Below are 17,776 nucleotides of genomic sequence, written 5' to 3'. Positions count from 1 at the left end.
GTGAAGTTGCTGTACTGTTTTGTTTTTATTTTAAACAGTCGCCTAGAGGCCCCGCTGAGGAGAGTTCTGGGAGAATAAATCCACCCAGCTGGCAAAGTGAGAGCTGACTCCTCTGGTCATTCGCACAACACAACGCAGAGAACTCTGTCAGTGCGCCCCAGGGTGGCTGTGGCTACAATGTAGCTGCCATCACCAGTGTGTGAATGTGTGTGTGAATGGGTGGATGACTGGATATGTAAAGCGCTTTGGGGTCCTTAAGGACTAGTAAAGCGCTATATAAATACAGGCCATTTACCAATAAGAGTTTAAGGCCAGACCGGCTACATTAACAAACAGCTTTCAGACCTGCAAGCTGACAAAGCTGCTTTCACAGCGGTGTGCACACCTACTGTTGTGAACACCTCTTAATCAAGTACATTTGATTAGTAGCACCTGGCTGCAACATATCTTCTAAATTCCTATTAAAGCAATAAAGGTGAACTCAGTTTTCAACACACTGTAAATTGCATTTTGGCGTAGCTTTTTAAAATAAATAATGACACAGTGTATCATATCAGTGTTATACATGATAACATGTGATATATGTATGTAATATGTAGTTCATCTGACGTTGTATTTACCTCATTTTAAGACCTGCTAAGAAACAGATTGTTTTTATGGTATTTTTTTTTACTATGACTACAAATAAGGATTTTAGCCATCTAGAGCAAGGCAGAGTGAAAGATGGAAAACAGAACATAGAAAAAAAACAGAGGTTAATGTTATTTATTGTCTCAAAATATCTCAAAACACCCACAGATCAAACTGGAAGAGGACTTACACCCTGTAACAAAAGAAAAACGGCAGACGAATGAAAGAGAAAATCAGAGAGATAAAGGCTGAAAAAAGTAAGTATACCTCTGAAAACACTCTGTAAACTATACGTGATTGGACGTTCAACCCTGTTATTGCAGTCAGTGTTCGTAAAGACCATTTCAACGTGCAAAGCTGTCAGGTCAAAATTCCTCGCTACGTAACACGTCAGCCAAAACTGTCATGCGCGCCCCCACTGTTTCGTGAACTGTTCATGAAAAAAAAGTGTGACGCGGTAGCTCTGATTGCATTCAAATACTGTAGTAATTTTAAAAAAGAGAAACAACCTCTCTATAGGAGTTTATTAATAAGGTAATAACTTGGCATTTTTATTACGTGTCGTCCTTTCCAACATCTTGAGACAATGTTCCACATTTTGACTGGCTCTGCAGGACATGGCTGGCTTTTAACTAATGCAACATTGCAGTCAAGCAACGGTTCGGCAGTCCAGTGCTATGCTGAAAGTTACGAGTTACCAGAAAGTCACAAGTCAACATGGTGGGAAGTAGATAATTTTTTTCCCATTTCAATGCGGTGTGTGTGTGTGTGTGTGAGTATATAATGACTAATACATGAAATCATATAGGGAACAAAATTCAGCTTCCTGTTATTATTATTATTATTACTTGATTTGGAAACGTTTCATTTAAATATAATGTGTCTGACAAGATAACCTCGGACTGTTGCGCCACACAAACTCTGTGCTAGTTTGTTGGGGTCTGGTCGCCCTGGTCAGCCTGTACAGTGTGCTTAGTATTTGATATCAAACACCGATGTAGCTTAAAAGCAAATGCAGTTTCCACAAAGTGCTGCTCACGGAGTTCTGTTTTCCTTCGTTTCCCCATTTTAACAAATCAGCTGGTGTGTTACGGAATATGACATATTTTAAATATTGTCACAAACGAGAGGAAGCGTTGGTGAATATGTTTATTGAGACTGGGATATCTACACAACTGTGTGAGTCAGTTGCCTTCAAAAAGTTTAGCAATGCACCCGGTGCTGCAAGAGTTAATAGTCTTATTGGGGCCAAGATATATCTTTTACAGTTGCCTGCTATCAATGGTTGTTCATCTGCCCTCATTTTTTATTTTTTTAAAGAACCCATAGGTTCCCCTTAGGTGGGAATGTGAGTTGTCTGTCTCTGCGTGTTAGCCCTGCGACAGACTGGCGACCTGTCCAGGGTGCAGTATGGTAGCTGGAATCGCAACATACCCAAGGATGAGCAGAAGAGAATGACTGATATGATGAAACTGGGATTTTGTTGCACTTAATTATTGCAAACACAACTAAAACTATAACTGAAACTAATCAAAACTAAACTGAAACTAAGGATGTTCAAAAAAATAAAAACTGAACTAAGCTAGCAAACAATTGGTAAAAACTAATTAAAACTGATATAAAATTGAAAATCTGAAGTCAAAACTAAATAAAAACTCTTGATTTTCGACTTTGCTAACGAAACAACTTCATCCTTAAGTGTTTTTGACGGGGCTAGATGTGATGTGATTCGAATGTGTTTTTCTCAATTAAACAACATATTTATATCAACAATTCACAGTTAGATTTAATCTCAATATTGAGCGTTTCAGTTAAAAGATGCTAAATACAAGTTCATTACTCACAATCAGCTCCAGGGCTTGTCTTATGGGAGACTGTATGTCCAAAGATTTACGGCCCTGTATTTTGTATCAGTTTTTACATGCTCTAGTCAAAAGCACCACTTTAAAAACATTACCTTTTAACAGGAAACAGCACTTTGTTTTGACATCAAGAATTCATTTAGTGATTCATAAAAAAAATGATTCGTGTATTCTTCAGTTCTCTCACATCCTCGAGGTGAAGTCCATTCTCCTGACCAGGGACCTGCTTACTTCAGAAACTGAACGACAACCTGGACACAAACACACAAAACCATGTTTGTCAAATAGTCTCCAGTGATGACAAAGTCTGAAATCTGAACTGATGTAAATGTAACAAGACTCAATCAGGTTAAATATATTGATACAATAAAATAGCTTACTTCATCTTGTGTTTTCAAGATTGGAGGAACCAAATATTCTAGAATAATTTCTCCACTTTTAACAACATATCACAGTCTTTGACTTTAATGTTTTAGTTCTGTTAATTATACATTTCTAATCAGTTTGTTTTCATATTCCTTCTTACATCTCTCATTCCCAGCAGAAAAACACCCTAATCAAAGTCATATTCTGAGGCTGACTGAGAGAAAGTCTCCGAGCTTTAAAGTATTTAAGGACTGGGCAGTGGGAATGTTCCACTTAATACTTCATTATGTTTTTTGTGGATTCTTCAGTTTAGAAAATTACATGGTGTCAAAATCCTAAAATGAAAAAAAAACCCATCAATACATATGAATGAAATTAATATAAAACAATTGCAGTAAAAAGGCACATGTAATGTAAAACTAGCAAAGCAGATCCACATAATAAAACAAATGTTAAAAGTTCTTAATAAAAAACAAAGATCTATTTGAGCTGCATCATCAACACATGCTGATCACAGAGCTCTACAATCAGAACAATCAGAGCTTTATATTCATGTTAGAACTTGGCTGAAGGTCGACAAACATCTTATCCATGGCGTTGAGACAGAGCCTCTGAGAGTCTTCACCTGGAACTCCATGCTACTGTTTTGGGATATTGTGGGTGAAAACCAGCAGGAGGCAGCAGAGACCTGAGCAGACCTGGCATACACAGGCCTCCTCTGTCTGTCATACGGCAGATATAGTAAAGATGGGCCTAATCTGGGTTGTCTTGTCTTTTAAATCCGTTTATTGAAGATTGTTTTTGTCCTTGCATCCTTGTTTATGCATTTAGTCATAGACATTGGCAGCATAGAACATCTAATGATTGATTCCACAACAGTTCATTGTTGGCATGTAGTTTGCACAATTCATCTGTTTTTGGAGTCATTTTAACAACAGATAGGTAAGGCTGTCTTTGGCAACATACAATATAATTCCTTTTTAACAAATTAAGATAAATTGCTGCTTTCTGAAACCAAACCTTAACCCTAGTCTTCACTTTAACATACACAATGTGCTTTTTTTGTCCACATTTGTGTTTATATTCAACGGGTTTGTAAAAATAGTTTATAGGTGACTTTTCTGCAAAGTACATTTCCTGTGTTTTTGTTACCTGACAGGGCCATAGCCAGTCGCAGTTCATCTTTCAGAAGCTCCAGAAGCTCAATAACTCCTTGTTCCCCCTGGGCAGACATAGAAAATCAAGATGATGTTTTTATAAATAACCATCTTTATTTTGGAGCCCAAAAATGTGATGGTGGAAAAAAGCTACTGAAGTGCTTCACCTGGCAGGCAAGGCCCCACAGCACAGGTCGACCAATGAAAACAGCCTTTGCTCCCAGAGCTAAGGCCTTTAGGACGTCTGTCCCGCGTCTCACTCCTCCATCCATGTAGACTTCACATCGACCCTGCACTGCCCTCACCACCTCCTCCAAGGCATCTAGCTACACACACAAAACACACAGTGATCAACTACAATGACAATTATTAACTCAAATCATATCCTCAAATTCTAATGTATCAATGTTCCAAATGAATTTGGTATAGATGTTTAACATTTTGTTCAAGCACACGTCAAGAAATAACACTAGTGTTGACCTAAAAAGTAAACTAAATGTCTACAGGAACTAAAGTTAGCAAATACTGAAAACTCTGACAAGAATTCAATAAAACTTGAAAAGAAAAATAAAGACTTCTAAACTAAACAAAGAATTAATCTAAAGCAGGGGTGTCAAACTCAACCAAACAGTGGGCCAAAATTCAAAACTGGAACAAAGTCGCGGGATAACGTTAGTATTTATTAAATATATTTATTCCTCCAGATATAAGAATGAATCTTTTCTTATGGACTCAAACCCGTTTTGCTGGAAAACTGAATATGGAACAAGCAAAGCTTAATACTAAACAATATATATATTAGCTGTATGATACCAGCAGGCCAGCTCTGATAGTAATTTGTTATGGCTTCGTGGGCCAAATGTAATTAGGCTGCGGGCCAAATTTGGCCCGCGGGCCAGAGTTTGACACCTATGATCTAAAGCAACAACTTCACAAACATTAAACCAGATATCAAATAGAATAAAAGACAAATTGACTCCAATCCAGACGAAAACCAAAAGTACACGACACAAATTACAAACTAAATGAACTTTAACAAATAGTAAGGAAATCTGTGTTTGGTTGATTATTCATTGCAACCACGTTTCCTGGCAATAAACAGTCTTTCCAACAGTAAGATTCATTTGCCCTTAAATGTTGCCACATTCTTAAAGAAAATACATCGATGGGTTGAGCAGAGGACTTACGTCCTCTCATACACCCCTTCGTACATCAAATTACTTTTTGCACAGCCCATTGTTGCATTTGCCTGCATTGTTCTGTTCTGTCTGGTGTTGCACTGTCTTTGTTTTGTTTCTGTTGCAATTTTTGCACACTTGCACTTTATGTATTCCTGTGTTGATTGCCTGTTATATGTAGCACCGTGGTCTTTGAGGAACGTTGTCTTGCTTCACAGTACACTGTACCACTGCACATGGCTGAAATGACAAGCCACTTGACTTAAGTGACTTGACTTGTTTTGAGCTGCTGGTATCCCAAGTGCTGACAATTAAGAGTCTGGTTGGTGCCTGAGTGAGCATGTCAGCAGTCAGTTGGTGTCTGCTCCCATCATGCCAAGTTTGACTGATCTGGATAGGGCCTGTGCCAGAGGGCATTTTCAAGCTGCTGTTCCTAAAATAACCAAAAAACCCCAAATTACAGCATCATTTGGAGTGCCCTAGTACCATCTTCAAATTGAAGGCCAAGTTGCATATAACAGGGGATGTCAGACACAGGCCATGAAGTGGGTGTCCCAAGATGACGACACAGGAGACATAAGCAGCCTTCAACAGATTTGCAGTCAAGGTTTTCAGGACAATATGGTTGACTGCTCTCTACCCAGACAATCCAGAACAAACTGCACACAGCCAATGTCTGGTCTCTGCCAGGAGTCCTGCCATGATTGCCCTTCATCATCAGGCCCATATTTCAGCGATGAGTCCAGATTCTGCCTATGGCAGGTGGACGTGGGTGGGTAGAAGTGTGGAGAAGACTTGTTGAATGCAATACTGAGGGCAACATGTTTTGGTGGAAAAGGTGTGATGATGTGGGGTGCTGTCTCCCATAAAGAGACAAGGCTTGTCATCATCTGAGGTGTTAGAAAGCACACCGTTTACATGTTGGTTATTTCTCTGTAGTATTATGTTTCATCCACTGATAGTCTGTGAAAGCCATCTCTATACTGGAGCTCCTTCAATGCACGACCTGTGTTTGATGCCATGTGGTGAATGTTTATAATGTCTACTTTCTCCCATTACGGCTGCTGATAGCACACATCTTTTTCTTTTGCCCTTTTTACTGGATAGCTGTATTTCCTTGGTTAACTGCTCTGTGTGAATGCCAGAAGGTGAGTTCTGATGATGTCATGTAGATTAAATATTAGCACATGTATTTGTTCACTTGTGTATACACTAATCTTATGCTAAGGCACCATTCATGCTACTAAGCTAATTTATGCTAGTTTTAACCCTCCTGTGAGGTCATTGTTTACGTTACTGATACATTTGATTGCTGAATACAGTCCTGTTCTGTAATCTTATGTTTGTGTATAGAATATATGTCGCTTGCTTGCTGTACTGATTGTTTAGTTGTTTGTATTATTACTACAGACCACAGCAGAATCAAGCCAAACCTAACCAAGCTGCACCACTTTAGAGGACATGTCTCCTCTGTTCTGTGCCTGTCCTTGTCACGAGGCAGTCTCTATGCAAAGCGATATTAAGATGAGATTGACAATCCTTTATCTCCATAGTCTGGAACCAAACTCCAACCACGCTTGTGCCCACAGAGTGGGTTTTTATTACAGACTACCTCCGGTGGAAAGGATGGAATGGTTTCCTGCAGTTCTGAATTTTATATGCAAGGCCACAAGAGAGTCACAAAATGATAACTACAACCAAAGCCCTCAAAGATAAATCACTTCCAAAACCAAAAGGAAACATGAACTCAAACTCAAAACGGTCACCGTAACACTGCACGCAGAGTAGGAAATGAGAGTCTTAAGAAAAGTAGATAAGATTTCATATTTAAACATATTTAAGACAATCCTGGGTTCAGCAGTCAGGTCCTTCTTCGGGAGCCCCAGTTTTATCCAAAACAATCATTTCAGGTCACCTCATGCATCTGTGAAGCCACTTTTACTGGATGGACGCACCGAGTATAAAAACAGATTCAGGTTATACATTTTTAATATTATTATTATTATTATAAGATCAAACATTTAGGGCTGCTTAATGAAAACTTGTATTTGTCAGAGTTCAATTGCAATCCACCCAAAAACAGAAAAATTCAAATGCACACACACACACAGACCGTGGCAGAAACCCCGTCCAGTTGCCGAGCTCCGTGATTGGACACCAGGATGCCACTGACACCACAGTTCACAGCCTTGGCAGCATCCTCACCTGACACACAAAATCAGAGAAATAAGCTCAGGGTTTCTGTGTGATGAGCATATTCTGTATTTGAATACAGTTACTCTTGATAGCATTGTTTTCCTAGTACACCTGTGAGGAACCAGTGTGTATGTACCTCACCAAATGTCTGCGACTTTCATTTTCCTAATACTGCCAAAATATAACCACTGATGTGTGCAGCACTGGATGCTTTAAAGTCTACTTGAAAAGCATCTTAAGTCAAATTTATTTGTATACAACTATCCAGACAAGCCAACTCAGAGGGATAGAAAGGAGTATAAAGATACATGTATACAGGTCATGATATAAACCGTACAAAACTAATCAGAGAAATGGAAAAGTCTTGTTTCTTTTTTGCTTCTAATCGGAAGAGTTGTTTTCTGTGTTTGCAGATCTGCAGTAATATATATTTATTAGAGATTAGAGGTTATTTCTGCAACAACTTTGGTAAAAGTAATGTCAAAACAGTTTATTAAGAGAAGATCCAGTCCTCTGTAGCCAACTCTTAGTCTGCTCTCTGACATCTAACTTTTAGACCACAAAAAGGTGAACATGAGGGACCACCCACTAGAAATTAAATGGAATCAAATCAGTTTGCAGATGTGGTTCATTAATAGGCTACTTCCAATAATAAAACGTTTTGAGGCCTGATTTAAACGAAGTAAAACTCGATGATTTCAGGTTTTCAGAAAGTTTGTTCCACAGTTGATGACAAAAAAAAGACTAAATGATTTTTCTTTGTTTTTTTCTTGATTGGGGATATTTTGAAGGTCTGTTACTGCGAGTTCAGTACATAGTGTAAGTTACAATGGATGCCTTAGTATTACGCTGATTCAGTCCAAGTCCATTTAGTTCTTTTTAAACTAGTAGAAGAGTTTTAAAATACATCCATTGTGACATCAGATGCTAATGTATAGATTTGAAAACAGGACCAATGTTCTCAACATTTTTGAACCTGGTTGATTCAGCCCCCTGCATCTGAATAAGCTGTAGGAGATCTTTTGCTAAGACCCGTAAGACCTAAAAACCGTTTTATTTTCTATAAACGAGGGTAGGAGCTATGGTCCTGAGTTGATGATAAAATATAGAGTTGTGTGTCATCAGGACTCTGTGCCTGCCAGCCAAGTTCTTCCACACCACACTCACTTAATCTTGTGCGTTGGTGCACAGACATGTTGGAACACAAAGAGGCCATCCCCACACTATTCCCACATAGTTCTAGGTATGTTCTAGGTATACTGAAGCATGAGTTCCCTTCACTGTAACTAAAGGGCTGAGCCAGCTCCTGAAAAAGAACCCCACACCAGAATCTTACGTCGGCACAGTGTAGTCAGACAAGTCTCCTGACCACATCCAGACTTGTCCATGGAATTGCCAGACGGACAAGCATGACGCGTCACTTCAGAGGACATGTCTGCACTGTTCGACAGTCTAGTGGCGGAGTGCCCCACAACACTGCACTTTGCACTTGCTCATGTAAGACTTAGATGCAGCTGCTTGGCCATGGAAACTGAGCTGAGAGCGACCCATTCTTTCACAAATGTTTGTAGAAGCTGCCTCCAGGTACCTGATTCCATGTGGCCATGGAAGTGACTGGAACACCTGGATGGGTGAGTGAACAGTTTTGGTAATATGGTGGATATATGAGTGAGATGGTGAGACTGTCATGATTCTCTTTCCTCACACTATGATCTGTAACTGTGTGTGTGTGTGTGTGTGTGTGTGTGTCCATCTACCATTTAATACTCCTTTTACAATCACAGGGAGGCGTGTGTGTTTTTTCAGCCACGTGATGTCATCCCAACAGATAGAAGGGTCTATGGCGTTTGCAACATAAACAGCCAGGCCACTGTCATTGCCGTAGTCTCCCTCGGAGAAAGCCAGGGAGGCTGTTGAGAAGTTAGCCATGCTGGAATCACACATGCACAAAGACACAGAGAGAAAGAAGAGTTCAGAGTTCGATGCTACAAAGGAACGTGGTGTAATTACACAGCCTGTACTGTTCTTTTTGTTTCCCTACCTCAGGTGTGGGGGCATCTTAAAGCGGTTGCGCACATCATCCAATCTCTTCCCTAGGTATGGTGTATCCACGGTAACAAAGATGGCTTTATAGCCCGCCTTCTCGGCCCGGCGCACCAACGACAGCGTGAGCTCCCTGTCTTTATAGATGTAGAGCTGCAGCCAGAGGACACCACCACTGCCCAGTGAGGTAGTCATTGCTGACATCACTTCCTCTATTGTTGAGGTGGCCCAGGAACTCAGCATCATCCCAGTTCCCATTGCTTTGCATGCTGTGAAGAAATGTTATATTACTGGTGACAATGGTCTTTTCCAAAGAAGTTTCAAAGGAGGTTATGATAATACTTTAACTTAACTAACCCAACTCAGGTATTCAGTAAAGATCTCGCCCTCTCCCCTTCCTCACCTACCTAATAATTTTTCCATAGATCTGTCCAGTTGCCTTTTGCCCACTAGTCGTCTCTACAACTTAACTGAACCCAAATGAAAAGCTATGGAGAAATATTTCACTCACTCTCTTGCTTCCAGTATAATCCGCCCCTTTCCTCTCCTATTGGTGATGTTTTTTCTTTGTTGAACAGAGACAAAGATAGATTTCTATGGCCTCAACAAAATCACAGTAAAGAACAAACTCCTAAACACCTCTAAACTCCTACAGGGGCATGTCATACGTGTGAAGTGTGAGGGTTGTGATGCCCCAAATGCAGAGGCTTTGAGGCAGTGTAAATTTAATCAAAGACTAGCCGCTTAGTAGGCTGACACAAAAAATGAAAAGATGAAAATAAATTAAACTTGAAAACTAACCTATGAGTAGGGAGCAATGGACCGAGAGACACGAGGGAAATGTCCTCATGTCAGGTTTTGGGTTTTTTTTTGTTTTTTAAATGATGTGTCACTGTTTATACAGTGATACTTAACACTGAATAATATATTAATCATGCAAAGACTATAATTATTTAGGATTAGAGAACAGAACAAGATAATTATCAGAACAAACTTATAGAAGACCTTGATAAAACTATTGCCATATTTTATAGATATATATGTTCTGACAACTGTAATTCCTTCATGTTCCTATGATTTTGAAAGCAATCACATGAATCCATCTTGTAAGTAATGTACTTACTTTTTCGGGGGTAGTATTTGTCTTCAATACAGAACTTTCGAATAATCGAAACAGCCACCGTGAACATGTAGCACACATGAGGCACAGCAGGGAAGAATGTACCTTTTTTATCTTAGTTCTGTTAATTAACTTTTAATCAGGACACAGTGTTTTTCTGTGTGCTGATGCTGTGTTCATGTCTTCAGCGTGCTGGAATATTCATGTTCCTCCCGTGGGGGGCACTCTTGAGTCACACAGAGAAAAAGTGAGTGAGAGTTTTGTCAGACAGAGAAATGGCCAGTGTTGGGACTAATGCGTTATTAAGTAACGCGCTACAGTAACTACGTTATTATTGTGGTAACGAGCACGGTAACTAGTTATTATGCCAAAATCAGGAACGCGTTAGTCGTTACTGGGATTTAGATAGGCTCGTTACTCGTTACTTCGTGTGGTGGCTGTCGCGGAGCTTCCACAGATTCAGTAACATTAGCAAGTGGTGGAGGCCAGCAGGTGGATGAAGGAAAAGGGAGGCAAGAGGAGAGACCCGAGGCGGGCGCTGGTCCGAGAGTGTCAGGTGAACTGAACTTCAGGTAAGAAGTTATGACCTGCAGTCAGATATAAACCAAGTTTAGGTGGAGTTTATTTTCGTTATGCTGACTTTTTCGTGCTGCGTGCTAGCTAGCATGATAGAGTTTCTGTACAGCTGGGTGGGTGCTATGATGTTATTGATGTTGAACTTTATTTTGTTTATAAGGTTAATTATTAGAGTTGCCAACCGTTTCCTAAAAAACGGAATCGTCTCGTATTCAGAGAAAATATTACGCGTTTCGTGTTGAGGTGAAAAGGAACAGTTTGTTCCGGACTTCAGCTACGATGAAAAAGACAAAGCTGGAGTTATTCTGTGTTTACGCTGCACAGCTGCCTCTTCTTCTCTCATTCTCTCCCCTCCCTCTCCCGTTACTGCTTCAATCATGAAACTGATCAATGATCAGCTGATGTCTCTCTCGTTTGTTTATCGCCCACTTTGCGCCAGAAAGAGGAAACCAGCAGATGTCGCGCTAAACAACAGCAGCACGTTTAAGCTTGATCAGCTGTTGTTAGTAGAGATGGCACGATACCACTTTTTTATGTCCGATACCGATATCAAAAATTTTGATATCTGCCGATACCAATATGAATCCGATATAGTGTGTTTTTTAATCAAAACAGTTTTTTTTAATATCTTGCTGCTTTTTGTATGAGTTCATACTCAAGTTAAAAAAAACAAAACAATTCCACTCTTGCATTCACACACTGGTGGAGGCAGCTACAGTTGTAGCCACAGCTGCCCTGGGGCAGACTGACAGAAGCGAGGCTGCCATATCGCGCCATCGGCCCCTCTGGCCATCACCAGTAGGCAACAGGTGAAGTGTCTTGCCCAAGGACACAACGACCGAGACTGACCGAGCCGGGGTTCAAACCGGCAACCTTCCAATTACAAGACAAACTACCAACTCCTGAGCTACGATCGCACCTTAAAATACAGATATTTGGTTAAAATATCACTAATGCTGGAAAAAGGCTATCACCAATGCTGGAAAAAGGCTATCACCAAGGGATAGGGAAAAGAAGATCCTCCTACCCTGGACCAGTGGACACAGATTGTAGAGGAAATCTACATTATGGAAGAGGTGACACACCAAAGGAAGCTCAGCACGAAGAAAAAAGGACTAAATGGACGCTTTATAAACCAGAACAGCAACAAAAAATTCAGAACAACCGGAAAGGAAAATTTACCAATAAAACTAAACTGACAAAAAAGGCTCCTGACTCAGAGGATGAATCAAACCTGGCAAAGACTTTTCACTTGCTTGTTTAAGCAATTTTACTGGCAGATGGTCACAGAATAAATCTATGACAAATGCCAACGATAACACAGTAACAGACAAAACAATATTTTTGCACCAACAAGGTGATTCCCAAAGTTTCCCAAAGTATCTCAGTAGGAGTATGTCGGAGGAAATAACTGAACCCTGTGATCGACTAATAAAACAGTAAAATAAAAAGATGAGAAGGCAAAGAATCTTTGAATTGAAATTCTAATTTGAATGTTTTCACTCGGCTTGAATCTGTTATGAGAATGAGAACTTTTTAGCTGTTGTCTGTTTGAGGGCGACTTTGCTTCCACAGAACAATGAGAACAGTCAGGGGTTAAAGTGGGAGCCTGAGATCTGTGCAGTGTCTCACAACTCGCAGTGATGTGTAATGTGAGCTCCAGGACAGGCTGTGCAGGGTGTGACCAGCTGACCATTGTGGATTTACAAAACTGAATCCAACAAGATAGAAGCAGACATTTCACAAGCTGTCCTTTACAGCATGCTGTTTGTACCATCTTTATCCACTGGGGATAGCCCACTACCATCCTTATACTGTATACAGTTGTTATAAAGGTTGAATTAAGTGGGTTAATCTAAGTATTATCATCTTAAATGCTAAGTAACCTACTGCGTAACATAAGTCTGACCATAAGGAACAGCCTAACAGTGCTTTACTAGGAATTCACCTCAGTACAGCACAAAACTACCCAGTACTTTGATGCAACAAATTGTAGGATGTCTCACAATATGAAAATACATAATTTATGAAAATACCCCATATACAGATTCAATTTGTGATGAAACATTATGACATTAATCAAATCTTTAAATGTGCAGTTCTTCCCTTCAAATACTGTCATGGTCCTTGGTCGGTGACCCAGCGCTTTAAGTTTATTATTAGCATTTTCCAATTTATTATCATGATTATTATTATTGTTCGAGTTCTACGTGTTATATTCGGTCTGAGTCTGAGTCTGCGTCTGTATCTGTCTGTCTATGATGTCACCCCGTCTGTTTGTTAATCTGTCTGTTTAGTTCAATGTCTTGTCTGGTTCCATGTGTCTGAGTTTCCTGTTTTATTGTGAAGGTCTCTGTCGTATGTGAGTGTGCTCAGATTACGTTTCCCCTGTCTCGTCAGCTGTGATTTCTCCCAGGTGTGTTCCCCTCCTGTCTCTCATCCCTTGATTACTGCCATCTGTGTATTTAAGCCCTGTGTTTCTCTGTGTCAGTGTCGCGTCGTACCCTCAACTTGCTGTGTGTTTGTAATGTCCTGTCCTCCAGCACCTCGGGTTGGAGTTTTGCTTTTGTAAGTTTTATTTCGTGAATCATTCCTCCAGCAGTAAAGCTGCATTTTCAGTTTATTCCCATCTCCAAGAGTCCTGCAATTTTGGGTCCACCACTTCTGCTTGCCTGCCACACAGCCAACCATGACAGAATGACGCGACCAGTACATGGACCCAGCGGACTCATCCCGGGAGCGCGATCTCGCCCGCGTCATGACCCTAATGAAGCGGATTTCCCACACAAAGGATACTTTTTTTTTCTTTTTCTTTCTTTCTTTCTTTCTTTTTTTCTTTTCTTTTTCTTTTTTGTCTTTTTCCTTTTTCTCCTCCCTTTTCCTTTTTCCTTCTTCTCTTTTTTTTATTCTTTCTTTCTTTTCTTCCTTTTCTCTTGTGATGATTTAAATTAAGCAGTGTTCACCGAGGTTTGTAATCATGTGGTACTCACTGGTTCTGGTTCGAAATTAACAGCAAGCAAAAGCACCGAAAACTATGACAAAACTAGTTCAAAATTGGCTCGAGAAGCAGTGCACGCATGCGTCAGTTTGACCGGATGTCCAAGTTGACACACGTTTAAGCTTGATCGGCTGTTGTTAGAATTTATTTAACATTAATTTCTAGTATCAGCTGATGCTTGCTGGAGCCACAGCTGTAAAGCTGCTGGTCATGATATCGATTTGTATATCTGGTGAGAGGGAAACATGAAGATGAAACCAGGAGATGTCCTTACTGAATCATCAGAGCTGAACAGGTGATGGAGAAACAGGTTTACCTTTTAGGTGACATGGATGAGTTGAAGGGAAGTTATGAACTGTTTCTGAGAGACAAATAACACCAGGATCCTTTTCTAAGTCGCTGACAGCTGGTAACAGCTTTGTAAGAGGGGCACAAAGAAATACTTTTCTTTCTTATTCTCATTTAAAATGTCTAGCTTTAATAAATAATTATCTTACAACCAAAGTTTTTATCTGATGCAAAATGTATAGAAATCATACATATACCAACAAGACAGTGTACATCACTGTCACAAGAGCGTTTGTTTTCATTCAAAGGCTTTATGCCTTTTCCTTGAGTTTGCATAAATACATTAGTTGTGGCGCTTCTTAATGACGGTATCTTAGCTAACAACCCCAACTTATTCAACTTGTAATTGGCTAAAAATAACTTAGCTAACCGGTGAGAGGGACGTTGCTAGCTGGCAGTTTTATCAGTCAATGTTGAAATTTCCACATTCAGATACTTCAAATGCTTCAGGAGCTTTCAGCTCAGTGCATCATCCATCCATCCATCCATCCATCTTCATCCGCTTTGTCCGGGGCCGGGTCGCGGGGGCAGCAGCCTAAGCAAAGAGGCCCAGACCTCCCTCTCCCCAGCCACCTCCTCCAGCTTATCCGGGGGAACACCAAGGCGTTCCCAGGCCAGCCGAGAGATATAATCTCTCCAGCGTGTCCTGGGTCTGCCCCGGGGCCTCCTCCCGGTGGGACATGCCTGGAACACCTCACCCAGGAGGTGCCCAGGAGGCATCCTTGTCAGATGCCCGAACCACCTCAGCTGGCTCCTTTCGATGTGGAGCAGCAGCTGCTCTACTCTGAGCCCCTCCCGGATGGCCGAACTTCTCACCTTCTCACTTCTCAGTGCATCATCACCACGGAAATACACGGATACATCCGTAGACTTGAGACAGAATTCACAATGCGTTTTTGGGACTTTCAGGTGTATGGACCAATGTTTTCTTTTCTGATCAAACCAGAAAGCTTTAATGAGGAGCTGGGTTTGTCTCGCATTAACTGCCTGAACACAGAGGACATCGAAATGCAGCTGATTGAACTGAAAAGCTTGACACTGTGGGGGTCAAAGTTTGCAGAACTACAGATGCAGCTGGAATCCACAGCTGTGTGTGTTCATGGAGCTGCATGTTCACCTGCTGGACATCACTACTTGACAAGTTTAACTGTCTTCAGAACATTGCAGAGGCCTTATTGACAGTATTTGGCTCTACATATCTGTGTGAGCAGATTTTCTCTCACATGAAGAGTGTCCTCACGTAGCCTCTGAATGCTGGACACTGGGAGACCTGTGTCTCTGAGTGGGAGACCAGAGATCACATTAACATGTGTGTCTCTGTATTAACAAACATGCCACCACTTCTGCTTGCCTGCCACACAGCCAACCATGACAAAATACTACCTCTCATCTTCCTCTCTTAGCGTTCTCTGTCTCTGACTGCAGATACCTGCACGCATTTCTCCTCCTGAGTAATCCAGCGGCTGGACCTTCAGCGAGCATCACACTGTGCAGCAGATTGCACAGTTTGTGTGTTTGTTGTTGTTTGTTGAGCCAACAGAAACATTGCCACTTGTTTTATGATTGCTCCTCTTCTGTAGCACCAGATGCAGAAGTAATAACTTACAGACACCTGCACACTCTGGCTGATGTTGTCTCTACATAGCACAGCTGTACTGTGATAAAACGATCTGGGTTATTTTATCCATTCATTTTACCTGATTGGAAAACCGAGGCTACATTTTTTCCATTTTGTGTTCCCAGTTTTGTGCGTGTGTCTTTAGTGTGTGTTAACCTTTTGCTGTGGCTGTCTCTCCTTCAGGATGAGCCATCCTCTGCATTGCAGTGGCAGCGATGCAGAGCGGCATGCTGAGCTTCTCCCCCAGCACTGAGACAGACAGATCCACTGTAGACACGTCCCTCAGCACTCGAGGAACCAGATACCACCTACACACGTGTGTAATAGTGGAAGAGGTCATTCTACAGTTACACTTCTGCAGCTTCTTTTTACTTACAAAGATTCATTCACACTCTGATGTCCATTGAAAAACGGAGACAGACTGATTCTGAAAAGAAAACACGTTATTTCTTTTTTTTTTTGGAAGTGACATCAGAAACAGCAGCATGTGACATCACGTGATGGCGGAGCTTCAGTTCATCCTTTGTCATCCTTTTTTTTTTTTTTTTTTTTTTTTAAAAACAAAAAAAAAAACACGTTATTTCTACAACTGAAAGCTTTGGTAGAAGCACATCAATATATATATATATAGACAAAGTACTGGGCTGTTACATTTATCTGAATTACATATTACACAGCTGTTGAAAGCCATTAAGCTTCCAGCGCAGGAGGCTTGGAGCTCTGCAGGTTTGCAGTAGTGTGTTTGTAAAGGCAGCCTGCATGGCTAACTCCTGGATTTTATACACCTGTGGAAATGGCACAGAAAACACCTGGATCCAAAGATAAACAGGTGTGGTACTTATGTCCCTATAGTGTAATTCATTACACATTAAACGTACCTGTTAGCACATAAATAATGTAAAATGATAAAAAGACAAGCATCAGAGTCCAGAGCAGCTGCTGTGTGTAATTTCAGCTTTGGATTCAGGCTCCAACACGGTTTGTAGAAATTCTTACTCTGAATGTTCAGTTCAGTATTTTTGTATTACCACATCAACAACAGTGACCTCCACACGTCTGTGTTTTACCTGTTGAAGGCAGCCACATTGTCAGCCAGTGTCTTTTGCTCATCAGCTCCTGAGCGGTAGTAGTCATACACAGCTTTAGGAAGAGTTTTCCTGGCTTCCTCCTCAAAGTCCAACACACACACACGCTGCATTGTTTTTCACTTCGAACTACCAGAAAACTGAAAACTGCAGCCTCTCTGTGATTTGCAATAAACAGAACTAGTTTAATCATTAACCTGCCAGAGGTTTCACAAGCTGTGAGCCTTTCACGTCCTGACTCCTGTGCTTTACGTTTCTCTTCAGCCCTTATTGATGGCATCAGACACGACGCCTCCCTGAGCCTGATTGAGCAGAAGGTTTCTTCCTATTAAAGCCCAGTTTGTCCTTCCTGTGCTTTGATTGTTTTATTGTTGGGCTCGAGTGTTGTTGTGACTCTGTCCTATAGAAATAAATCATAAATGAATTAAACTCAGAGGAGTTTCTGCTTTGCTCTGTTTACACAAGATAAGACTGCAGCTGTGAGGATTCCACACCATCTGGGCCTGTGTGTTGCCAGATTAGAGTGTTGCCATGTCTAGTGCTGACTGCCTACGAACTTTGAAACTTCATGTGCCTTCTGTGAACTTTGAACCCAATGA

At 40.9% G+C, this 17,776-nt stretch overlaps 1 protein-coding gene across 1 annotated transcript; it reads right to left on the bottom strand.

Annotated features, from left to right (window-relative positions):
- Window positions 1-1,392: 1,392 nt before the first annotated feature.
- On the bottom strand, window positions 1,393-17,362 carry hao1 (hydroxyacid oxidase (glycolate oxidase) 1). Its single transcript, XM_085351268.1, has 8 exons — window positions 17,160-17,362; window positions 16,249-16,400; window positions 9,431-9,701; window positions 9,147-9,319; window positions 7,307-7,398; window positions 4,183-4,341; window positions 4,011-4,080; window positions 1,393-2,743 (listed from the first exon to the last, which is right to left on the bottom strand). Exons 1-8 carry the CDS (start codon window positions 17,288-17,290, stop codon window positions 2,676-2,678), a joined length of 1,116 nt encoding a protein of 371 aa, XP_085207394.1. The 5' UTR covers window positions 17,291-17,362; the 3' UTR covers window positions 1,393-2,675.
- Window positions 17,363-17,776: the final 414 nt, after the last annotated feature.

Source organism: Diplotaxodon limnothrissa, linkage group LG4 (assembly GCF_057381915.1).
Source record: "Diplotaxodon limnothrissa isolate DT_005_m linkage group LG4, D_limnothrissa_male_GT1.1, whole genome shotgun sequence".
NCBI lineage: Eukaryota > Metazoa > Chordata > Actinopteri > Cichliformes > Cichlidae > Diplotaxodon > Diplotaxodon limnothrissa.
Note: the sequence above shows the minus strand (reverse complement) of the source record. Positions and strands in the feature narration are given on the sequence as shown.